Source organism: Triturus cristatus, chromosome 12 (assembly GCF_964204655.1).
Source record: "Triturus cristatus chromosome 12, aTriCri1.1, whole genome shotgun sequence".
In the NCBI taxonomy this organism is placed as follows: domain Eukaryota; kingdom Metazoa; phylum Chordata; class Amphibia; order Caudata; family Salamandridae; genus Triturus; species Triturus cristatus.
Window position 1 is genome coordinate 83930730 of NC_140595.1, and position 26263 is coordinate 83956992.

Below are 26263 nucleotides of genomic sequence, written 5' to 3' on the forward strand. Positions count from 1 at the left end.
CAGTGCTATTAGTAAATTGGTAGCGTGTAACAGACAGTGTATTTGTAGTTTGGTAGCGTGTAACGGAGAGGGCTATTTGTAAATTGGTAGCGTGTAAAAGAGAGGGCTATTTGTGGATCATTAGCATATAAGATACTGTGCTATTTGTAAATTGGTAGCGTGTAACAGAGAGGGCTATTTGTGGATCAGTAGCATGTAACAGATGGTGCTATTTGTAAATTGGTAGCGTGTAACAGAGAGGGCTATTTGTGGATCAGTAGCATGTAACAGACAGTGCTATTTGTAAATTGGTAGCGTTTAACAGACAGTGCTATTTGTAAATTGGTAGGGTGTAACAGAGAGGGCTATTTGTGGAACAGTAGCATGTAACAGACAGTGTGGATCATTAGCATATAAAATACTATGCTATTTGTAAATTGGTAGCGTGTAATAGAGAGGGATATTTGTGGATCAGTAGCATGTAACAGACAGTGCTATTTGTAGATTGGTAACGTGTAACAGAGTGCTATTTGTGGATCAGTAGCATGTAACAGACAGTGCTATTTGTAAATTGGTAGCGTTTAACAGACAGTGCTATTTGTAAATTGGTAGTGTGTAACAGAGAGGGCTGTTTGTGGATCAGTAGCATGTAACAGACAGTGTAGATCATTAGCATATAAAATACTGTGCTATTTGTAAATTGGTAGCGTGTAACAGAGTGCTATTTGTGGATCAGTAGCATGTAACAGACAGTGCTATTTGTAAATTGGACGCGTGTAACAGACAGTGCCATTTGTAAATTGGTAGCGTGTAACTGAGAGGGCTATTTGTGGATCAGTAGTATATTATAGAGGGCTGTTTATAGTTTGGGGGCATGTAACAGAAAGGGCTATTTCTGCCTTACTAGCATGTAACAGACAGTGCTATTTGCAGTCCCTTCTGCCAGGTAACCGTCCTGCGGGGCAGTGAACACTTTGACCCAGTGAACACTTTGACCCAGAGCCACGGTACTGCAGTAGGCGGTGCTTCTTACAAAAATAGTAAAACACAAGTTACTTCTTTGTGGTATGACAGCAAACACAGGAGGCAAATCATATGCAGTGGCTCTGAAAGAACAGCGTTTGCATGGTTTCAGGATGGCACAACATGCTGTCGCTCAGGTTAGCTACTACACTGGCCCTGATCTAAAGGTACCTAATACATCTTGCCACTAAATTCATGCCCCCACAATACAAGTCATTGCATATGAAGTGCTGTATCATTGAAGGGTTATCAGCCTAGTAAGTATGCCACTGGCTGAGCGGAAAAGATGTCTCTCCATTGCAAGGCAGTGTCTATGTATCTGCTCTGCTTTTGTCCGTCTCAGATAGAAAATGTAAAGTTGCATCAATGTCTCTCCCATTCCTTTAGTACAGACAGTGGCGGCTGGCACAGATCAGGGGCGGTGTTGCATTAATGTCTCTCCCATTCCTTTAGTACAGACAGTGGCGGCTGGCACAGATCAGGGGCGGTGGACAGGGTGAAAAAAATATATATGTTCACTTAACTCTTCACGGCCGCTGTCTCTCCTCCGTCGTTTCTTCTCCGCTTCTCTTCCTGACAAGTCCCAGAAGCAGGAAGCACACAGGCTTGGTCTGAGCGCCGCACAGGGAGTGGAAGCCTGTGCATGTTCTCCACCGAGGCTGTGCAATACAGCCTGGTGGAGAACATGGTAAGTGCGCATGACGGTTTGGCCGGCCCAAGACAGCACGCCAAACTGTCATGCGCACTTGGAGAGTGCCCACCACTCCTCCCCTCTCTTGACTACCCAGCCCCACCCCGCACCCACAACTGAGCCACTACGGAGCAATAGAATGCTAACAGTGCGTTATTTTCCTTTTATTTTTCCTTTTTTCACTGCTGAAAAGCAGTGAGGAGACGCTCCTCTGCCTTAGCGGGGGAGCTGGCCCTGTGTACAGATAACCGATAACCACGGTTCTCAGCATGCAACATACTGAAACACTGACCCTCTGCAAAGGTTCAGTTGTAATACATGAGCTAAAACCCACCGTCTTGTTTCCAGTGTAGTTGCCCATGTAACTTCTGGGTCCTCTGCAAGTCTTTGCTCACATCATCACTTCGTGCACGAGTTTCATCACTATACACAACAGCGCAAAACATCTTTCTCTAGACCATCTCGCTAACTTCACCACTCCATTGACGCAATCGAAGGACTTCCAAAGAGGATTATAGCATAAAATCTACAGTCCAAGGTCTCCTCTACTAAGCCATGGTACCACTCAAATCAGTCTGTCAATTCTGATTCCTGCATTCTGGCTGGTCACAAACCAGTGCTACTGTCTGGCTGCAACCAACAACTATCTCCAGTTGTCGCTTTCTGTTGCCAACAACCATTTGCAGGATCTAGCATTGACTGTTATTTCTTGTACTTTTCCAGATTGGCAAACGTGAATTATCCGTCCTATTTCTGGAGCTCGTCTGCTACAACCACAGATCTCCCTACACTAGCAGTCTGTAAATGCTTGGCAGTCCTGTTTCCATTATGGCAGTTTCCTAACCGCAATCCTTCATTCAGATGAATACGTAATCTCTAACTTGCACACAAGGGCTCGTGACAAGAACCTTCAAGGATGTAGATTTTGGGGGTTTGGTTTTTCATAAGATCCCTGATCGTGATTTCCATTGATGTCCTGTATTCTGGCTCTATTGTATTTATATTTTACCTCTGGTGAAAATATTGAATTGATAGTGCACGACTGTCCAAGTGCTCGTTTTAGGTCCCTCCTACCAGACAGCTATGGAAGGGCTGGCTGCAATAGACCTATTGTGAGCATGGCATGGGCTTAGAGCCCACCCATTGCTTATAATTGGTAGGCTCTATTGTCGTTCCCAGTTTCTTGCTTCTTAATTTGTGGCTTTCTCCCTCTTGTTTGTTCCTCTTCTTTCGAATGGCTGATTTGTAACCTTTGACAGCTTCACATTTAGAGAAATACTTTTTTCTTTATCAATCCGCATTCCATGAGAGTTCATGTGTTTTCTAGCTCTCTCTTGTGTTATGCTCCCAACCCATGTCAAATACACTCCTCGGCAATGTTGCGCATGCCCCCTCCCAACATATTTATAAAAGTACAGCATTAGGAATATTTTTGCTGGGGCACGGCTGAAGAGCAGGCTTTAAGAGTTTTTTTTGTTTGATCTCCTGCATTCAACATTGCATGAAAGCATATGCTTTGGCACAGAAAGGCTTTTAGGGTGTTGGCAGAAGGACCATCTGTTGTTCTCTTTTAGCTGGCACCTGGGGCAGAAGGTGCACTTAGCATGACACTTCTCCTGGAGGCCGATGAATCGGCTCTCTGGGCTACTGCCGAGAATCAAATGGCTGAATTCTGTGGAAAATATATTAAGCTTTTGCAAGAGTTTCCTTTTACATGCTTACACTTCATTATTCTTTTGAAACTCTGTTCCGTTTCTGGAGCGAAAAGAATTTGAAAAATAAATCGTGCCATTTATAAAGATTGAAAACATGAAATTCAGTGAGAATTTTCGAGGTATGGTAAGATATGTTTGCTTTTACTCCCGTTTTTTAAATGTTTCTTCCTTTAACTTTTTGAAACAATTCTTTACAAACATTGGCAACGCCAGCAGCTTGGCACTCACATTATAAAGGTGAGACCTATTACTTTTGCCATTGCTTGTTGAAGATGTAGTCCTATCACAGAATTCATGACAAATAGCCAAGACTCGTGACCTTTCTGAAAGCGTAAAAGGTTGAACTTGTTAGGCCCCTTTGATTATGTAAGAACGTCTGGGGGCTGCAGTGAAAGTTTGATTTCTTATTCTTTAATGTGTTACTTTTACTTTATTTCACCGTATCTAGACATCTACTGGTTGTGTTTCTTACCTTAAGTTAGCTTTCACGTCCTTTATAAATCGGTATGACTTAGTGTAGCGCATACTGCGAACCGAATCACATCTCGGCACTTGGTGAATTGAGACTGTGCTTTTGGCGCTTGTAGGAGTGGCCGGACTATGAGTACCAGTGTCAGGGCGCCTCCAGTAAAACCACGCCTACCTCCACCACTGGTATGGTCCTCACACTGCTGCCAGCACTACTCTAGCATCCTGACGTGGATAAGAAGATTGTTAAGCATTGGCCAAGTACCCTTGTTTATTGCCTCATTGGTTTAGAAAAAGTGTTACAAATGCAACCACTTCAGTTATTCTCATGTCTCTCTTTACTGTGCAGGCCGTGCTTTCCAAAGCAATGTCCGAGAGGAGGAGCCCGCACCCTTCACCGAAGTCTTTCCTTGGGTGTTGTCTGAGGGCCGAAGGAAGACCCTACAGGAGGCTCTGAAGGTAAGGAAAAGGCTTAGTTGGGGCTTCTGTAACTGACCAAGATCTTGGAACTGATTGAGTCATACCTGTGATCTTAATGGTGTGGTGCCCTGACCTTGCTCTGGTCTAACTAAAGCATTCTAACCAAAGCCATTAACATCCTCTCACCGAGCTCTACAGTTAACCATGATATTCCTGAGATTCCCGCACACTGGTGTGTGCTGTCTGTGAAACTACAGGGGACACTGATATTCTCTTGGCCAAAAGACCCTGAATGTTTGCACTATAGCTTGTCCTCTGCCATGTACCTAGATATCTAGGGCTGGGAGCAGGAGACCTAGTTTTAGTTTAAACCATGAACTGTGTGTTTTTTTGTTCAGTTTTATTAAATGACCAATTCTCTAAACGGCTTTGATGCTTGTCCAACCTCGTCTGACCTCTTGGTCTGAACTGAGGTGGCGAAGTGAGCTATAGAACAAGGATGGATTCAACCCAGATCTGTAACTGGGGGTGAGTGTCTGAAAAGTTGCAGCGCCCCGTCCATCATCTCCTTGTGTTTGCTTTGTTTGCCCTAAGTTGGCAGGGTATTCCCAGACGTGGGTCCCTTGCTCACTGTGCTACTGGATTCAAGCTGGCCTGGCTGATGAGGGGTTTTACCCCAAAACCGGTCCCAGGATGTTTGTTTCCGGTTCAGGGAAGACCTAGCTTGGCAGTTCAGGCTGGACTGTTCCCATGAGGCACAGGGTCAAGACTGATTTGCATATAGCTGGGTCTGAACTGTGGTGGCAAAGTGAGCTAAAGAACGATGATGGAGTCCACCCAGATCTGTGACTGGGGGTGAGTGTCTGAAAAGTTTTAGCGTTCCGTCCATCTTCTCCTTGTATTTGCTTTGTTCCCTCATGATATGAAAAGCAGTTTTTGTCACAGATACGATCATGGGCAGTCGCTGCTGCAGAAAGGATAGGCTCGCCCACATGCCAGTCACTATTTGATCGTTTGTGAAAATGTAGAGCTGCGTATTCCTTCTTGGGAGGGGCAATCTCGGTATATAGTTAAACACCCACCCCCTAATTTCTGGCCCTAAAACCGAGTCTTTCTGTTGGTCTTGCAGAGTCCCTCCCACAAACTGGACACTGCATAACAGCTCTGCATGCACTTTGAATAAATAAACACATTGAGCGCTTATATACTGTGCCCCACAAACTGAATTGCCCCTTTGTGCCAGTAAAAATGTGTGGCTGTTAGTCATGTCACAGCAAATCAGTTTATCGACCTCAGTAGAATGAATGTCCCAATCGTTCCTCACGCATCCAGTGCAAGCCTGTTCACAGCCCCGTCTGCATGCAGTGACCAACACGTGAGCTACAATGTGCAGCTGTCATCCTTACTAACTGCGCCAATTCCCCGTAGAAGGTTAGAAAGGGGACTGTTTCAGCAGGCTTTGTAACTTGCCTGCGGATATCCCCGCTTGCAGATCTGACAGTGTTTCTACAAGTCCCACGGTTGCCCAGGCGCCTATATGTCACGGCGGGTCTCTCGCACCGCTTCCCATCCGTATCTGTTCTGCCGCTGCCCCTGTCTTCCTCAGGAAACCCTCCAAAAGCTGGTCCCTGATAAGAGCCACCCTTGACATCCAGGCCTCCTAACTTTCTCCTCTACAGGATGCTCTTTGTGGGGGGCGGGGGGGGGGGGGGGGGGGGCTAGGCCACTGCAGTGCTGTGCACGACAAAAACTCTACTATCGGGCCTCGCTCGGACTGACAGATCAAGTTCAGGGAATGTAAAGAAAGCTATGCACTGGGGGTCATAGAAATCTCGACCTGCCATACAGATTGAGGGAAGTGGGCTGAAGTCACCAAACACCTCCCCCCCCCCCCCCCCCCCCCCAATATATATGTATGTATACATATATATATGTATTGTTATATATATGTGTGTATGTATTTATGTGTGTGTGTATATATATATATATATATATATATATATGTGTGTATATATATATGTGTGTGTATATATAACTATATCTATATATATGAGACAGGCGAAACGCGTTACCAGAAAAATAAATCCAAGAGCTTTTTAAATCCGAGTCCGTGTGTCGGTATCCAGAAACGGAAGAAATCAAGCAGTCCAGTCAAACGGCTAAGATATTTACATCTTAAGCATTTGAACCTAAATCCACTTTAAAGTTGGGGGTTTCCAGATATTTCAAATGTTGAAGTGACGCTGAAATAAGAAGCGTTTCGTTTTATTTTTTTAACCACCTGCTGTTGAATGATGACTCTGACTGTAGTGTGTTCCGATTTTTTTTTTATTGCTCTCTTTTTTATGCTTTCTGTTTTTAATAAGGGAAGAAATGCAAAATCTGCAGCTCTTAGTCTTCAGAAACGTAATATATTTGTACACATCTAACTACAGAAATCAGTATTAAAGGGCTCAAATTAAACTGCAGCCTTCCATTTATTTACGTGTAGCAGGCTGCAAATAGCCCCAGAAGCAGGCGGTGTTTAGTATTTCTTTTGTCCTTTTTCTACCTACATAGCACAGGAAACACCTCAGTGGAGTTTCCCTAAGTCCCTTTCCCGCCACTAATTAGATGACCTAGAAATCTGAAAGAAACACGTAGTAATAGATTCCTTACCTTAGAATTACCGTGGGCGGCGTATAAGTATTGCCCACGACGTCATCCCGGCAATCACGACGCCGACGACGGACGTGGAGCCGCACGACGCCACCTACCGACGCGCAGGGGTACTGCTGACGGAAAACTTTCCGGATCCAGCCTGACGCCTGGGGGTAATTCTAAAGTAAGGAATCTATCACTACTAATGTTTCTTACAGATACATTGTTACCAAAGGTAAGTAACTTGTTCTATAGGCTTACAGCAAACTAAGGGCCCGGATCGTGGCCTTCCAGTGAGAAGTACTGGTCTGAAAGGAATGTTTACCGACTGACAGTGGCTTAGAATGAATATTTAAATGTGACCCTGAACCTGTCGCAATGGCTGTGACCTGACACTGGTCTGGGATATGTGTTTACCACTTGACACTGAACTCCAATGAATGACGCCACCCTGTAGTGCGTGCTTACTGCCGGACACTGACTTGGAATGAATGTCTGTGCACTGACACTGTCCTGGAATGAATGTCGGTGCACTGACACTGTCCTGGAATTAATGTCTGTGCACTGACACTGACCCGGAATGAATGTCTGTGCTCTGACACTGTCTTGGAATGAATGTCTGTGGACTGACACTGTCCTGGAATTAATGTCTGTGCACTGACACTGACCCGGAATGAATGTCTGTGCTCTGACACTGTCTTGGAATGAATGTCTGTGGACTGACACTGACCTGGAATGAATGTCTGTGCTCTGACACTGTCCTGGAATGAATGTCTGTGCACTGACACTGTCCTGGAATGAATGTCTGTGCTTTGACACTGACCTGGAATAAATGTCTGTGCACTGACACTGACCTGGAATGAATGTCTGTGCACTGACCTGGAGTGAATGTCTGTGCACTGACACTGACCTGGAGTGAATGTCTGTGCACTGACCTGGAGTGAATGTCTGTGCACTGACAATGACCTGGAATGAATGTCTGTGCTCTGACGTACTGACACTGTCCGGAATGAATGTCTGTGCACTGACACTGACCTGGAATGAATGTCTGTGCACTGACACTGTCCTGGAATGAATGCCTGTACTCTGACACTGTCCTGGAATGAATGTCTGTGCACTGACACTGACCTTGAATGAATGTCTGTGCTCTGACACTGTCCTGGAATGAATGTCTGTGCACTGACACTGACCTGGAATGAATGTCTGTGCTCTGACACTGTCCTGGAATGAATGTCTGGGCACTGGCACTGTCCTGGAATGAATGTCAGGGCACTGACACTGTCCTGGAATGAATGTCTGTGCTCTGACACTGAACTGGAATTAATGTCTGTGCACTGACACTGACCTGGAATGAATGTCTGTGCTCTGACACTGTCCTGGAATGAATGTCGGTGCACTGACACTGTCCTGGAATGAATGTCTGTGCACTGACACTGACCTGGAATGAATGCCTGTGCTCTGACGCACTGACACTGTCCCGGAATGAATGTGTGTGCACTGACACTGACCTGGAATGAATGTCTGTGCTCTGACACTGTCCTGGAATGAATGTCTGTGCACTGACACTGACCTGGAATGAATGTCTGTGCTCTGACACTGACCTGGAATGAATGTCTGTGCACTGACACAGACCTGGAATGAATGTCTGTGCTCTGACACTGTCCTGGAATGAATGTCTGTGCACTGACACTGACCTGGAATGAATGCCTGTGCTCTGACGCACTGACACTGTCCCGGAATGAATGTCTGTGCACTGACACTGACCTGGAATGAATGTCTGTGCTCTGACACTGACCTGGAATGAATGTCTGTGCACTGACACTGACCTGGAATGAATGTCTGTGCTCTGACACTGTCCTGGAATGAATGTCTGTGCACTGACACAGACCTGGAATGAATGTCTGTGCACTGAAACTGACCTGGAATGAATGTCTGTGCTCTGACACTGTCCTGGAATGAATGTATGTGCACTGACACTGACCTGGAATGAATGTCTGTGCTCTGACACTGACCTGGAATGAATGTCTGTGCTCTGACACTGTCCTTTAATGAATGTATGTGCACTGACCTGGAATGAGTGTTTACCGCCGGATACCTAAATGGCAGTCACTACAGCAGTAACTCGGTGGCAGTTTCTGGGGCCGACATTGCCCTGTAGTGTTTACCGCCTGAGCCTGTTGTGCTACTGGCAGTTTTGAACTTTTCCGTCCAAAGTGCAGATGTTCTGCTCTGCCGAGAGCCTGGCCTCGGCGCAGTGCAGACGCACGTGCGCTGCAGCTGTGTCCCTCCCACCCTGCACGTGCGCATGGCGCACTCCTGCCTCACAGGCTGCCTGCTCGGGTCTCAAACCCTGCTAACACGGCCTGACATTGCTCTTAAAATAGCACCTGACGCCAAATACCGATACCTCTCAGTGCTATGAAGTCCCCTGGAGATGAGGCTGCAGGGACGGATGTTACGCATCTGTTATGAGCCCGTGCCGACCTGCAAGGTATGTACACGCTTTTCTCGCCTCACAGGGGTTTTGATGTGTCCTTGGAAGGGGGAGTGAATGTTGTAATACGGCCAGAGGTGCCAACTAGGGAACTGGGAACCGAGGTTGCCGTCTCAGTGTCGGCTAAACATCCTATGATTCTGGGCAAATCACTTAATCTCTCACGGCTTAAAACGTGAACGTGGCCATGTGTAATCTAACTGGTGCTCATGTAAAGCGCTCCAATACCTTCGGGGCGAGTTCGCGCTAGATAAAGTTACAAAACAAGAAAAATAATACCTAAGTTTGATTTCTAGAAAATTCCTATTTATAAGCCCACTTCACATGACGATTATGTGTGTCTAGCTCTGCCTTCCTGAGCAGTCATTTAGAGAGACCACATGCGACTGACTGGGCCACAAACCATGTAACCTATCTGAGAAAGACTAATAAAAACACTTGCACTCTCATACATTCACACACACAAGCTCTCTCACTCGCATTCTCTCATAGTCATACACACAAGCTCTCACACTCATACATTCACACACACACACATTAGCTCTCACTCTTGCATACAGTCACACACAAAAGCTCCTTCACTCACCCTCATAAATTCACTCTCACACAAGCTCTCACTCACACTCTCTCATACATTCAAACACAAGCTCTCACTCACACTCATACATTCACACACAAGCCCTCTCTCACTTTCATACATTAAAACACAAGCTCTCATACTTATACATTTACACACACAAGCTCTCATACTTATACATTCACGCACACAAGCTCTCACTCGCACTCTCATGCATTCACACACAAGTTCTCACTTGCAGTCATTCATTCACACACACAATCTCTCACTTTTTCATACATTCACACGCAAGCTCTCACTCGTACTCATATAGTCACACACAAGCTCTCTCATGCTAACTCATACGCTAACTCGCCCTCATACATTTACACACACAAGCTCTCTGTCACTCTCTCATACATTTACACACACGCTCCTGTACTCATACATTCACTCACAATCTCTCACTCACCCTCATACATTCACACACACAAGCTCTATCTCTCTCACACTCTCTCATCTCATACATTCACACACAAGCTCTCTCACTCGTACTCAAACGTTCACACACAAGCTCTCTCACTCACATTCACACATACAAGCTCTCACACGCATGTCTCATACATTCACACACAAACTCGTAACTTGCACTCATACATTCACACACAAGGTATATCTCTCATACATTCACACACACAAGCTCTCTCACTCACCATCATCCATTCACACACAAGCTCTCTCACTCACACTCATACATTCACACACAATCTCTTGTACTCATACATTCACACACACACAAGCTCTCATATTCATACATTCACTCACACAAGCTCGTACATTTACACACACAAGCTCTCACTTGCACTCTCATACATACACAAACAAGCTCTCACTCATAATCATACATTCACACACAAGCTCTCGTACTCATGCAATCACACACAAGCTCTTAAACTCATACATTCAAACACAAGCTCTCTCACTTGCATTCTCTCATACATTCACACACACAAACTCTCACTTGCACTCCTACATTCACACACAAGCTCTCTTATACATTCACCCGCACAAGCTGTCTCTCATACATTAACACACAAGCTCTTTCATTCGCCTTCATACAATCACATACAGGCGCTCTCTCTCTCTCATACCTTCATACACACAAGCTCTCTCACTCGCATTCATACATCCGCACACACAAGCTCTCTCACTCACACATTCACAAACAAGCTGTTACTCATACATTCTCACACACAAACTCTCTTTCACTCATACATTCACACACACAAGCTCTCACTCACACATACATTCACACACAAGCTCTCGCTCACACTCATATTTATACACACAAGCTCCCTCTCACTCTCTCATACATTCACACACAAGCTCTCTCACTCGCCCTCAAACATTCACACACAAGCCCTCACTCTCTCATACATTCCCATGCAAGCTCTCGCACTCTCTCATACATTCAGACACAAGCTCTCACTCACACTCATACATTCACACACATTATGCTCTCTCCATCTCTCTTTCAGATATGTAACTGACTTGTCCAGCCCCACATTCCTCTTGGAGAAAAACAGTTTTATGACTGTCTCAGTCCTACAGGACTATTAGAGGCACATGCATGGATGATATGCATCAGTGTTTATGTATGTGTGTGTGTGTACATATATATTTTTTTTCACTGAAAAAGAAAGCATAAAGGAAGTTATAGGCAGGTGAGAATGTCAGTTAAAACATAACATTTCAAACTAACAAAACCACTAAAATTCGCCAGTTATAGTTGTTTCTAGTAATTATAACTCGTGCTTTAAAGTAACTATGCCCCGCTCTCTCGTCTTCAATTACGGCTTATTCAATATTTACTGTAATAGTTCCTGAGCCTCAGAGACATCACAGAATAAGTGGTACGCCCTTTTACTAACACCTTCAGTTTTGACTGTTGCGCGATCATTGCCTGGGCTCCCTGTGCTTTAAAAAGATGAAGCATCTTTACGAATTCTTTCCTCCGCTTAGCTGCTGAGGCGGACGTCGGAGAATATGTGACAGAGAGGAATTTCAGGAGTACGGCACTGTTCTTAATAGCATTGGATAGCACTAGCTCCTTCACCCGATAGTCTCCGAAATTCACAGGTATTGTGTAAGGATACTTTGAATTCGGGGGCAGATGCGCAGGCACTCAATGTAAGTGTGAGATCTCCTGAATGTTCAGGGAGAACATATGTTTTGATAAAGGTGTTTGCCCACTGAAGCCTTTGCTGTCCCTCAAGTCCTTCCGGAACCCCAACAGTATGCAGATTTGTGCATCTCAAGTGATTTTCCAGTTCCTCCAACTTATAAGCAATTGAGGATTTCTATTTCTGGAAAGTGGTTGTCTTCTCCTGTAGACTAGCTACCTGATCCCTAGCTGAGAGATCCTTATTTCTGCTTATTTTAACCTCTCCTGGATCTGGGCAACTGTCTCCTCGATCTTAGAGAGTTGTGCATGTAAAGCTGCGATTTCGGTGGTTTGTGAGGCTTTCAGGTCCCTTATTTCCTCCAGGTTGAGATGTAACAAAGTCTTGGCATCCCATTGCATCGTAGAAGGAAGATCCCCCTGCAGCGTCTGATTGCTTGGAGAAACTAGGTCCTGTTGCATCTTTCAACATCCTGGGTCCTTCTGTTCAGTATCTAATGATCCCAGTGCAGTTGCTGACTTAGTAGTAGAGGATGTCAAGGGTTTAAATAGCATCCAATTGCCACCTCAGAAGAGAACAGAGGACTGTAGATGGGGCCGCATGGGTTGTGGGGGTTGTGGATTCTCAGGCAAATCAGCCCCAGAGTTTGCACCTGTACCCAGACCCGGTTTAACCTTCGTGAAGAGAGGGTATTCCATGCCTTCTTTACTTTTTAGAAGAGGAGCCTCCGGTTCCGAGATGACCTCCACTGAATTTTGCATTAAGGTCTGAGTAGGTGGAGCTGACAGAGATTCCGGGCTACTGGCGCTCTGAATAAAGCTCAAAGGGACTGCCTCCGAAACCCCCTCCAGGAAGTGCTGGTCCTCAGTGATGCATGTGCCTTCTTCGTGGTCTTCAGTATTACTAGGCAGGGTGTCATTTTTATGGGCCGAGGTGGTACGATTTGCTTGTGCTGTAGCTTGCCCTACTCATTTCTGAGCCCGAAGGGTCGGGTCGGAGACCTCAAAGTGGGTTGTAATTGTATAGCCAGAGACCTCAGAGCGGCTTCGCATTTTTTTACCCACACCCTCAGTCCAGGATCTTGTAAATCTCCACAGTTTATCTCACTTGATTATCCACAGTCTTGCAGTACACTGGTGACCCTGACCACCAGAGAAGGTACTGCTATGGCCCTACCCAGCGACCCTCTACCGGGTAGCACTGCCAACCCCTGCAGGCAAATAAGTAGAGCGCGTGCTCTTACCCCGGCGAGAAACCTGGAGGCCGTAGCAGGAGGGAGATTAATCTCCAATTCACCTGTACCCCGCTGACCACCCAGTCTGCAGAGGGGAAAATCAGGTTACTCCCATCCACATAGCCTGGCCCACAAAATAGCACAACAAAAACAAATCCGCTCCTGTGCGCCCCCGAGAACCATGATTTCCCTTCAGCCAAAGTCCAGGGAGCTCCTAATGGCTCCCTGTTTCTGCCTGCTGACTGCCACTTGCCGCTCGTTCCCCGACTTTCTGGCCGTCTAATCGTGGCCGAAAACAGCCGGTAGCAGCCGGGAAGAAACAGCAGCCGCCATTGAGCTAGGTCTTGAGTGCAGCGTGTCCTGACTTCCTGCCACAGCAGGAGGGTGGGGCATTAGCACCTCAGCCATCAATCTCTATTCCCCACCATAATATGTACTGTAAAGTCAAAGTCGGTATTATCATCAACTCAGTAGAAGTGTGGCAAATAAAGGTGTTGCGTGGCACAAGGCAGAGGTGCCCGCTAATACCAATTTTATTTGCCTTCTTTATAGAGCCTCTGACTAGAGATATCCGAAGAACTAATAGCATTCAGCCTCCTCTCCTACAGATCGATAAGATAAAACTATATGCCGATGATATCATGTTAATTTTGGATACTAGGAGGGAGACCCTAGAAAAGGTTATCGAGATTTTTGATCAATACAAAGAACTGGGAGGGTATAAAATAAACAAGACAAAGACGGAAATAATACTATGTGGGTGTAATCCTCATATTTTACAACCGGACATGGCTGTATGTGTGAACTCCCATCTGTGAGGATCTCTATAGGAGATATTCCATTCCCCAGATTAATGTGGCGACGCCACTAGCTGTCATAGACATTGAACTGGGGTTAAGCTTGCATCTGAAACTGTTCAAAAGTGGGAAAAAGCAGGATATTGAAAAATTTCGGACTTCCTGCTGCGGGATAGATCGCAAAATTCAGCGGAAGTCCAACAGCGTATACAGGATTACTTTTTCCTTTTGGGTTCATTTAGAGTGCTTTAATAAAATATTGTTTGAGCTAGATCTGGCCCAGATCCTCTGCAGTAGAGAGGCGGCTGTCGCTCTAAGTGATGATGGGGTACTGGAAAAGCCGGGGGACTGGAAAAGAATGCTCTCTACTATCAAAGCCCCCAGACCTTGTCCAAAAAGCGATAAATAAATGGGATAAATATGAAGGCCTGGAAATATCCTTCACACGCCTACTGGATGGCCAACAACTGGTGCGCCTTCAGGTGGAGCAGGCCCAAAAGAGCATGTGGGAGTTCCCAAAAGGAATCAACTCTGGGGATCTGGACACGGAAGGCCGGTAGAGAGCGAGGGAATGCAAGGCAGAAGCCCTGCAACGCCTCCGTGGAGTCAGGGGGCCCAACTTGGCCGGTATTCAGGGGAGAGCCTATGGAGCGCTACAACAACAATAACGAACTCTGGGAATATTGCTGAAATGAACGGTTACAACAAAAGAATAGATTCTGTAGAAAAAATGAACTCATTTTTTAGAGAAATAAAACAAAACTACTCTTGGAGTATTATTTAAATCAACCCAGTGTTATCAAAAGTATAGATTCTATACAAACATAACACATTTTTCTTGAAATTCGTTTTTTTCAAAAACCATATATGTTTAGTAACAAGTTGCTTGTTTTTCGCTATTTACACATCTAAATCTATGTGGAAAACTCTCAGATTTGACGGGATTGTTATGCTTTTTCAATCAGTTGACTTGATTAAAAAAGATCTCACTGCCTGATATTGTGCTTAAAATGTTTTTCTTTGCCTCTGGCACTTAAGGTACACACCACCATCTCAATTCTTGTTTGCACTAGTGTGCTAATCCCAGGTCAGCTTTCTGGTGTTTTCATGACCCTCATTGTTGTATGCGCCAGGGTAGGTAGTCGCTGCAAGCCATATTTACGGCTGCTTTCACAGTAGTTACCTTTCTATTCAGTGTGATGGTACTGGCGGATCCTATGTGATCCCTCGGTGCCCTTTTCTCTGGCTTGTGGCCCGATGCTTCCATGGCACTTTCATCTGATGGTACTTTCCTCAGTAATCAGCCTGGGGTGTTGTTCATCTCCGCTCCTGGAAACCGGTGGTGGGAGGGCCGGACGGAAGCACTTATCGGGACAAATGCTTGATCACTTATACTTTGGTAGGCAAGCAAAGAAGAGGAAAAGGGAATTTCTGTCAGGATATGAACAGGAAGTGACAGCATGGGGACAGGAAGTTCCTCCCCGGGTCCTGCCTAACGCTTTAAATCCCTGGCTCCTCTGAAGTAAGAGCCAGGCCGCAGACATCTGCACCCAACGCCTTCCTTTCCGGAGATTTCTATGTTCAGGTCAAGGTCTGGCTCCAAGAACCTCACCTTGTAAACTGAGCCCTCCGCCGCCAACTTCAAATCTTCGAGGAAGGCCAGTGGCTATTTTCACATGCCTCCAACTTTTGTGTAATTAGAATTTGTCGCTCTATAGATATAGCAGTGCATGCTCAGCGCTGCTGATTTAAAGTGAGACTTTTTATTATTAAACTAGGGGAAATGTTTAATTGAAATAAGTTGCCAATACTTTCAAATCTGATATTAAGGATGCACTCTGAAACTAAAATGTGCAATTTGCTATACAAAATACATTGTTTGTGAAACACTGTCCCTAGACTCACAAAGTGGGGCCTCACACTATGGTACCTCATAGAGAACTCTATGGCGGCCAGTCTACAACACAGAACAGTACACATAAGTGTGACATAGTAAAACAAATTCCTTCATGAGTTCACAATCCCATTTCTGAGCTGAAAAATAAAAAATGGTGGGAATTTTTCCTCATAACTGGTACTCGCTAATGCGGAAATCAGCCACTATGGTGGTCTGGCAGAACCTCGGAAAAGTCAATTTCTAAACTCTCATTTTTATTTATGTAATTTTCTGTTAATCTAGGCTTTGCTTTATTAGCATAGGGAAAATGTGCTACATTTAACCTATGTATTGCTTGTTGAATCTCTGTAAGGACCTGCAATCTTTTTATAAATATATATAACGTGCTTTCATCACTGATCTCCAGGGGAAACCCACTTAAAGGATATTGGCGCCTTGATAAATCTTGGTAAATCTATAAACATTCTGGTGACAATTTTTGTTAAATCTATGTAAAGCTCTCCGATGGAGGATATTATTATTAAATACCTATAAATCATTTAAGTACGCAGATCTTCTTGCCAACTGTGGGGATGGAAGTCCTGGTGCAAGATCTGTGTGCCATCCTGGACCTACTTTACTCATTCTGACCGACGGCGCTAGGGGTCTGGCACAAGATACTCCATGAGTCCTCTGACAGATGCTCTACAAGATATTAGATGTTGCTCATCAGTAGGGGGTTTGACTCAGTTGGATGACAGAGTACACCCAGAATAATGTTCCTTTTAATATGGGTGACTTCTGTTCCTGTGACCAGGCCATGACACAAGTACAGGTCTTGTTTACTATCATTCCAGCGTGCAGGCTGTCTTTTCTGTGTAAACCTGAGGGGTCTGTCGTTGTTGATGAGATGAGCTCTTTACACCTGTGAAGAAGACTATCACCTGAGGCAGAAAACGTAGTCTCCCTTGAAGGAGTAGGGAAGTGAGGAAAATACCTTGCTGTTGTCACCTGAAGTGAAAAAGGCTGCTTGACGTCTAGCACACATGCTTTATTTTAGTCCATACCCGCATAATATGCCCAGACCCAGAAAATACAAACGCATGCAGGACCACAACCAGCTCCAGGTGAAAGTTCACCAGCTACCATGGCACCCCAAGAAGTGCAATACCCTATCACACCTTACAACATCAGAAAACACTGCTCACAGATCCGCATACATCATATGAACATCCATTGTATCAAAGCTCCTGACTTCATCAGAGTTACCAAACGTACCTTGAAATACCTCTACACGCCCCAGCTGGCAGACACACAGCACACTCCACCCAAGGGCAGACACAGCTTGACACAAATTCACAACTCTGTTATGTTATTCTCATTGGTATTGTGCTAAGCACAATTCGAATGGCATGATGGCAGAACTTTGTATCTGAGTGCTTCTTTGTACATTTCTTAAAGACTTTCTTTAGAAATGAATGTCATTGTTTGATAGTGTATGCTGTTTTTTCTGTTTTGATGGGTATGGTTAGTCCCCAACATAATGTTGCAACTTCCATAGCTTACAGAGTACACTGTTACGCAACCCAACAAAAACTGCTCAACGCCAAAAATTACTTCGATTGATGCATTTCAAATTAGTAACTTATACCTATAAGACTGCAAGCAATACCATACCACTCCAAGTGACACATCACTGCAGACTCCTCAATTGGCACACACCACTAACTGCCAAACTTTATCCTATACAGTCTCACCTCGCGGCTTCACACCAACTACACCCAAATAACATAACACACAGTACAACTATATAACTGACTTCTGATAAAACACTGTGTAATAGACCTACAAATTCACTATATTTGCCTGCTTCTTATCATCCCTCCTCCCTCACCACAGAAACATTGACACCTTCAAATCAACAGGGTGCTGGGTATCCCAGTTATAGCTAAATTATGGCTCATTAAGACAAGCATTGGTAAAGCCGGTCGGTCTCCTCTGTGGATCTATTATTGGCTTTGTTAGTGCTGTTTGCTGTGAAGCAATACTTTTTTGCCAATGTTGTACTGCATAAAAAAAAAAAAGAAAAAAGGCATAATGACGTAACCGCTGTTGCCTGTCGCTCCTTTGGGTAGGAGCCAAGACTTTGGATCAGTAAATAACAAGCATTTACAATGCAATGGTCTCGGCATTGGTAAAGTTAGAGCTATTGGCATTGCTCATGACATTATGTTTGTTTATGTCTTTATTTTTAAAACATTTAAAGAAACGGCATTGTTATTTACAATGTCAATAGCTTAATCACTCTCAAATGCGAGACCTATTGCATTTGCACCCACACACAGATTAAGCTATTGACATTGTAAATAACAATGCCGTTTCTTAAAATGTTTTAAAAACTAAAACATAAACAAAAATAATGTCATGAGCAATGCCAATAGCTCTAACTTTACCAATGCCGAGACCATTGCATTGTAACTGCTTGTTCTTAATGAATGGTTGTCAACTAAGGCCCTAACGACGTTGCTCGGTCTCAAATTCTTTGGCTTGCACCTAATCGCCATGTTGGAATTTCCATATTATCCAACGTTCACTGGATGTCAAAAGTGAAACACGCTTTGCCTTGATTCAATTTGAATGAAAGAAAGTGCTGTTTTATTTCCTTAAAAAACACAGCACTTCCTATTAAAATGTTAGTTTTAGCAATATCGTAACATATCTCAAAGCAATTACAAATAATTAAGAGCATCGCAGAGACCTTGTTTAAAGGGCAAAGGGCCTGTGCACAAACCCACCTGTATTATAAATAATATAATGATCAATACATAAATACAAGTGAATGTTTACCGATTTTGGAAATGTCGCTTTCTTAGGGTTTACTAACGCTAGCTGCTCATTTTCCCGCCAGGCTAAGGACAAAGGGGAGCATGTATGCATGACTGATAAAAAATAAAAAAAAAGAGACACAGTGAGCTGTATATACTCTGACAACGGAGAGAGTCACAGGGCAATCTTAGGAATTTATACTTCTATCAAGAATTAACTGAAAAGTGTTCCAGCCCCACCAGGGTAGTTTGGTTTCTGGGGAGAGGGCACTTACATAATTGCGTTCTAAGGCAGAGGGTCCTCGTGTACATAGGGTTATGGGCTAGAGGGCCCGGGTGTATTCCTGTTTGCCAGACACAGAACCCTCAAAGAGTCTGGGTTCTTTGTGCTGCCCTTCGGGGAGGATATGGCTGTGAGGTTTTCAAATCACAACTGGAAGGAGTAAGGCGCACTGGTAAGAATTCTTTATTGAGGTTTACCAACCGGCCCTTTCATAAGCACGCAGTAATTTTAACGTTTGACCTTAACAGAACCATTCGTGAAAATGGAACATTGGTGTTTTCTAAAACTATTTGTCATTGAGAACAGCTGCTCGAGGCTGTTGCAAGGAAGACCGAGAACGAACACTCTTAGATGCTAAACAAAGATTCTTCTACTGACGCTGCTTCTAGCAAAACACTGGTGAGAGGCAAGTCCATAAGGAGGGAGTGCAGCACAGCAGTTTTGTTTGTAAGCCACTGAACCCTTTACTTCCCATACACAATCAAGACAGAGACACGCAAAGAGGGAGGTTTTGCAACCAAGATTGAAAAAATGGATTTTCACCCACCAGCTGGCTTTAACCCTTAGTTACTACAGCATTTCTAGCACCAGAAGGCCCCGTTGCGGATACAGGGCACTCTACAAAACCCCAAAATAAATAAATTGAACAATCCTCTCTACTAGGTGGGCAATGCCGACCTCGCTGAATGGTAGCGGAGTAGTGGTGAGAGCTCTAGCCAGCCACTAATAGTGGGCTTCCTGTGCAAGAACGATACCCTAAATGGCACTGGGCATTCATACAACCTGGTGTGCAAAGTAGGTGCGGCGCAGTCAAGGGCTTACAGCTACGGGCAATATGCGCATATATGTCCCCTATATATCCGTTGAGGTGGCCAACTCACCCCCTCCCATGGCCACTGTCAATTAGGTCCCTACAAAGAACCCAGAATCCCTCTAATGCGACTTATTCTGGATGCAGGCCACCCCCAGCAAAAAGTACGGAGCTTTCGAATGTAGTTTATATCCCTTTACACAACTCTAGACAGAAACAGCACTCCCAACGTTGGACTATCATGATTGTTATTCATGAAATGACTCGAACAGACCCTTCCCATAATTGCTCACTCCACGCCGCCTGCATTATTTCAGTAACAAATCCGATGTCCTTGCCCCTTCACACACATGCCGAGCATGTATTGTTCGAGTCTCTAAACACACCTGGGTCTTAGGAAATGCCTCCCGACTCACAGGAGACAGGAATCAGATGTATATGAAAGTGCTGAAGTTTACAGGGACCTCTTTCCGAAGTCTTTCATACAACCAGTGGCAATGAAGGTGCGCGCAGCGAACATGCTAAGTAAGCATCCTTCCGAAATCAAAGGGAAGTAACTTTTATGCAGTGCCTGGGGTGTTCGATAATCAGGGTCGAATTCACAAAATGTGTGAACCCGTCTCGGACTCAAAAACACTATTCTTCTTTTGCAGGGCTGCAGGAAACGCGAGCAGCCTAGTTTGTAATATTCCGTGTGGTTGTTGGACCCAGTAACACTTAACTTGCGAGGAAAGCCATTGAAAACGTGCCATGGACGAATGCCTAATATTGCTGCTGAAGGTATGAATGAATAGCGGACAAACGAAGGAATAAGTGTTTGGCGAAGTACATAGACGGATAAATGAGGGACTCGAACCCACGTTTAAAGCAGGATTATGACGATGTAATGATGGAACGTAAGAGATGTACCGCTACACGGGTGTGGGTACAGGGGGAGAAGGGGGAACAGGTGGGTCGAAAGAGGGCAGGGGAGAGATCGATAAGGAAAGAGGCATGTAAACAAAGGCAGACATGAACGACTGGGTGAATTCAACACTGATCAAAAGAACGAATACGCGAACTGGATGGCTTAATGTGAGAGCAAACAGCTTAATTAACAAGTGGTCCGCTGAATTACTATGGGTACAGACGATTTATTGGTTCAGTGAGTGAACAGACAGGAGACCAGGCGAACCGAGGAGCTGAACACAGGGTAGAGTCGTGAATAAATAAAAGATCAAGCGGTGCAAACAGTCGCAGAAGGTAACCTTATGTGTGTACGCACGAAAAGATAGATACATAAACGTATAGGTGGATACGCAAGTGGATCAATGGAGTAAATAAGTGTTGTAGCAAAGTGAAGGATAAATTAATGGGTGGACACAACAGGTGAATAAACGGGTGCTTGGATAGAAGGATTGGTGGGAGGATTGAGTAACTGGGTGGATAAATTAAACGGGTGCTTGGATAGAAGGATTGGTGGGAGGACTGAGTAACTGTGTGGATAAATTAAACGGGTGCTTGTATAGAAGGATTGGTGGGAGGACTGAGTAACTGGGTGGATACATGGTGGCTGAACACTAAATCAAAGATTCGGGGAAGGTGATGGAGTGGACGAGCTCGTGGGGTTCACTTCATGTGTAGCCGCCCCGTACCTCCCCACGCTGGTAAAGCTTGCCGAGGGCAGCCCTGGGTGCCAGGAAGTCCCGGTGCCGCAGATTCTTGGCGCTGCTCTCCTTGAACCACATGCCGGGCACTAGTGAGTCGCCACCAGGACGTAATGCGAGGCTGAGCGCCCTGAGCGTATCTGACACTCGGAGGCCCTTGAGAAGCGGGTTTCCGCCCACCGACTCCATTGTAACAGCCCCCCGGTGGCCCGGGAGCGGCTGCGGCAGCCGTACGACTGGGAATAGTGGAACCGGTAACTATAGGCCTGAGAGGCTAGAGCGGCTCAACCATAGAGTCTGAGGGTGCCCAAGCGGATGGAGCCCATGAAGAGGCGAGAGCGTCTCAACCAACTGTCTCTCAGGACACCAGAGCAAATAGAGTCCGGGAGGAGGCTAGAGCGTCGCACACAACGGAGTCTCAGGTTCCAGAACGCACAGAATGAGAACGTAGCGTGCTTGTCACTGATGATGTGTCTGGGCTTTTGGCCAATCAAAAGCCACGTTTTAATATTTGTAATCGATTCTACGTCCCCGGATTCTACTACTTCCCCGGTATACTTTTACATTATTTCCTCTGCAAACCTTACTACGTTTTAAAATATTTATGTTACTTTTAGGAACTCCGCTGACTGTACGATGTGGCGTGGCAGAAGCATACACGCGCCCATGCACCACTCTCACCACAAAGATGATGGTTTGGTTGTGTACGGAAAATAATGGAACGCATCATATTCGTTTCCGTTGCAGCAAGCACCAAAAAATATCCATCGAAAAGAGTCTTTCTTTGATGTCACGTCATTAAATTGACCTTCAAACGAATCGTCTAACAGACGAGTTATTTTAAAATTAACGTTTTTTTTCACACACACTTATCATTTTCCCACACTTTTTCAGCTTGACTCAAACAGCAAAGAGGGAAACAAGGCAGAGCAAAAGGCACACCACTGCCTTTCTCCGTGGTCAAGAAGAAATGCCTCGGAGAAAGGCAGCGGCATTTTCGGTTTGGGGGGCGTGTTTGTCTTTTCTCTCCTCCAGCCATTGGCTGGAGGAGAGAATGAGACTTTCTTTAAAAAACACGCCCCCCGATCCGAAAAGGACGGGGCAGGATCGGAGTGACGGGACCTCTTCTCCAATGGCTGGCCAGCATTTACTAGGCCAGCCAATGGAGAACAGGGAAGAAGAGGGGCGGGTTCAAGCCCCTCTTCACCCAAGTCATTATGTCTCGCGAGCGAGACTGCGCAAGCGCAGCCATCGCTAGCCGAGACCTAAAAATCAATATTTTGGTGCGAATGCACAAAATAAAAAAGAACCACAGTAAGAGCATCAAGAGTAAGTGGTTTCTGGGAAGGATTTTGGTGTGTTCATGAAATATAAGGAATAAAGCACCCCCTGCCATACATTATAAGGATATTGTAAGTTACCTCAGAATTACTTGACTTTATAAAGGAACCCAGCCTTTGACCTTGTTCCTCTATATGGTCAGGGAACTACTCAGTGACTTGCAGTATAATGTATGGCAGGAGGTATTTTATCGTATATATAAAATGCTGTGATACTGGGATTGCTTTCCCAGGTTCAGTTTTTATTTTGTGCTACAGAAAAAGTAAATGAGAAACACTTTCCCCAAGATGTCGCTGAAGTTAAAAGGTAAACAGATAGAAAGCGAGCCAAAAAGCATGCAGGCTGGGGAGGCGCAGCCGGACCGGTGAGGGGCCCATGACAAACCCCTACTGGGGGCGGAAACAAGAGCGGGCGGCAGCTGATCTCGGGAAAAACCCCAGGCGCCTATTGGTCAGCTTGGGTTGAAGCGACCAATCAGCCGGGGGCCCTCTGGGTGCGCCACAAGATAAAAGCGTGTGCCCTACCCCCCAGCAGTCATGTGCCTTTGTCGTTGATTGGGAAAGGTTATTCTCTCAGGGTGCTGTCACAAGGTGCTGCTATGGACTAAAGACTACTGGACTTAAGCTATAGACCGTTTCAGGGCAATGATGGCGTTATGCATTGTATGATGCTTATGTGATGTAATGATACTTGCACAGTCACTGACCTTAGTGACTCTTCTATGTTCATCACTGTGGCATCACAGCTATCTTAGTAACCATTGCTATAGTTACTGTCACTGTATGCCTCTCATTGGATGTTCGGGTTCTAGCATAACTATGGATATGCGGAGACGCACCTTTGAATGAAATTATTGCCATAGTTAAGAAAGGTGAAATGTCAAAAAGATGCGCACAAGTCGCACTTAAAAATAATGAAGAGAGTAATGTTGTTAGCAAAGTTTCTAGTAACATAAATGAGAGTACAAATTTGATAAACGGAATGATAATAAGAAATGCACTACCTTTAAAAAAAATTACCACAATGACAAACAACTTACATGTTACAGATGTGGGTACAAGGGGCATAACGCAAATGAAAAAGGGTGTCCCGCTTTGAAATTCAGATGTGGTTATTGTGGTATTATGGGGCATTTTACTAAAGCCTGCAGAAGAAGTATCAAGAAAGGTAACAAAAAAGTAATTGGATGTGTTGAGGACAAAGTTGAAGAACATGTTGACAACGGGAACTCCTCTAGTGATGACAGCATATTATGCATATATGACATAAATGATGGTGAGAATGTTGTGTTAAATGTTAGTGGCAAGAAAAAAACAATTTGTGAAATAAATATAGGTGGGGTTGACTTACAAATAGTACCTGACTCAGGCTCACCTTACACTATCATACAACGTATGGTATGGGAAAGTAAATTTGCAAATGTTCTTGAGTTAAAACTGAAACCTTCTGACATACAACCAGTCACTTTCACTGGTGAAAAGATACCTATGGTGGGTTACGTAGACCTTAATTTCAGGTTCAAAGACAGAAATGCCATGGGTAAATTATATGTTGCAGAAAAAGGACCATCTGTATTAGGATGGATTTAGCAAGGGAAACTTGGGATCATCCTGAATCCTAAATTGGATGACCAAGTTATGCTTCTAGACGAGACAAATGACTACCTTGTTAAGGATATTGTTAAACAGTTTCCCAGTGTTTTTTCTGGCAATGTAGGAAAACTGAGTGGGTTTGCACATAAAATTATACTCAAGGACAACGCTGTACCAGTTTGTCATAAAGCCAGCAATATACCTATTGGCACAGGAGAGGGTGTCATGGCTGAATTGGAAATTTTGTGGAAAAAGGGAATAATGGAGCCCGTAGAAAGCGCCGAATGGCTCGCTCCGTTAGTCGTAGCGCGCAAACCTGATGGCCGGTTGCCCCTAAGCATAGACTTGAGAGATCTCAACAAAAACATCGTTGTAGATAAATTCCCCTTACCAAGAATTGATGAATTACTAGCACAAACCAATGGGGTTAAATGGTTTTCGATGATTGACTTGACATCTGCATACCACCAAATTCAGTTACACGACAGCAGCAGAAGCTTAACAGCTTTTATAACTCCTTTTGGATGTTATCGCTTTGTACGTATGCCTTTCGGCCTTGCTTCTGTTGTTGCCGTGTTTCAAAGATTAATGTGCAAATTATTTAAAGAATTAAAAGGCATAACGTATTTCCAAGATGACATACTGATTATGGGTCGCAATGAGGATGAACACGATGAAAGACTAAAGAATGTTCTTCATATTTTATAAGAAAAAGGATTAACGGGCGAACTAAAAAAAATGTAAATTCAGGATGAAATCCGTAACATACCTAGGACATGAAGTAAGTGGTGAAGGGATTTCTCCCCAAAAAAATTTGATTGAAGCCATTAAAAATGCACCAATACCCAAGTCAGAAGACGAGATAAGATCTTTTCATGGCATGGCTGAATTCTACTCCAAATTCGTACAGAATTTTGCCACAAAGTCTTACAATCTAAGACAATTACTTAAAATAAAACAAGAATTTACGTGGAACAAAGAACTTGAAGAAGATTTTATGAAAATAAAAAAGGATCTTATCTCAGCTTTTCCTCTTCAAGCCTTTGACAACCTTGCACAAAGTATTATCACCACGGATGCGAGTGGCAAAGGGTTCGGAGCAGTTTTATCCCAAATTAACGACAGAGGTGAAGAAGTAACAATAGCGTTTGCTTCTCGATCATTATCTCCGACAGAGGAAAGATATTCAGTTATAGAGAAGGAAATGTTAGCTACAGTATGGTCGATGGAAAACTGTAGGCAATTTGTGTAGGGCATATATCAACAACTTTTAACAGAGGGTCCAAGGGAAAATTATTTATAGACCTATCGGTTTCAAATCCCTTGTTATCAATACATATGAAACACTGTAGAAAACTCAGGTCTAAGCAAAATTATTGAGGTGAACACCCAAAGGAACAGCAGAACAAATTTACAGTGTTAAAGAATCTTATAACATAGAAAAAAGGAACCCATCAGCCACCAGACTGGCGTATATCATCCTTTGGAATCCAGTTGTAATAGTACAGCCCTTTCAAGAACTTTAGGGCTAAATGAGTAGGTAAACTCACTCTTCTGCAATAATGTAATAGATGCAGGGATGTTTATTAAGTACCAACAACTTATTATTTATGTGGTAGTAACAAATGCAGTGCAAGTGAAGAAAAAGTGCAAAAGCTAAAATTGTCTATCGGGGCAGTAATATCTTTA

General features: G+C 44.4%; 1 protein-coding gene across 9 annotated transcripts in view; it reads left to right on the forward strand.

The window, feature by feature from the left end:
- The window catches only part of ADAM15 (ADAM metallopeptidase domain 15), a 192829-nt gene that overhangs the window by 45498 nt on the left and 121068 nt on the right, over positions 1 to 26263 (forward strand). For 8 of the 9 annotated variants that reach the window (XM_085638489.1, XM_085638483.1, XM_085638486.1 and 5 more), the window contains exon 2: positions 4226 to 4335. In XM_085638489.1, coding sequence (XP_085494615.1) covers positions 4226 to 4335 — 110 coding nt within the window. Of the gene's footprint in view, positions 1 to 4225; positions 4336 to 9355; positions 9428 to 26263 lie in introns of those variants that run through there. The other variant, XM_085638487.1, reaches the window with a different exon arrangement.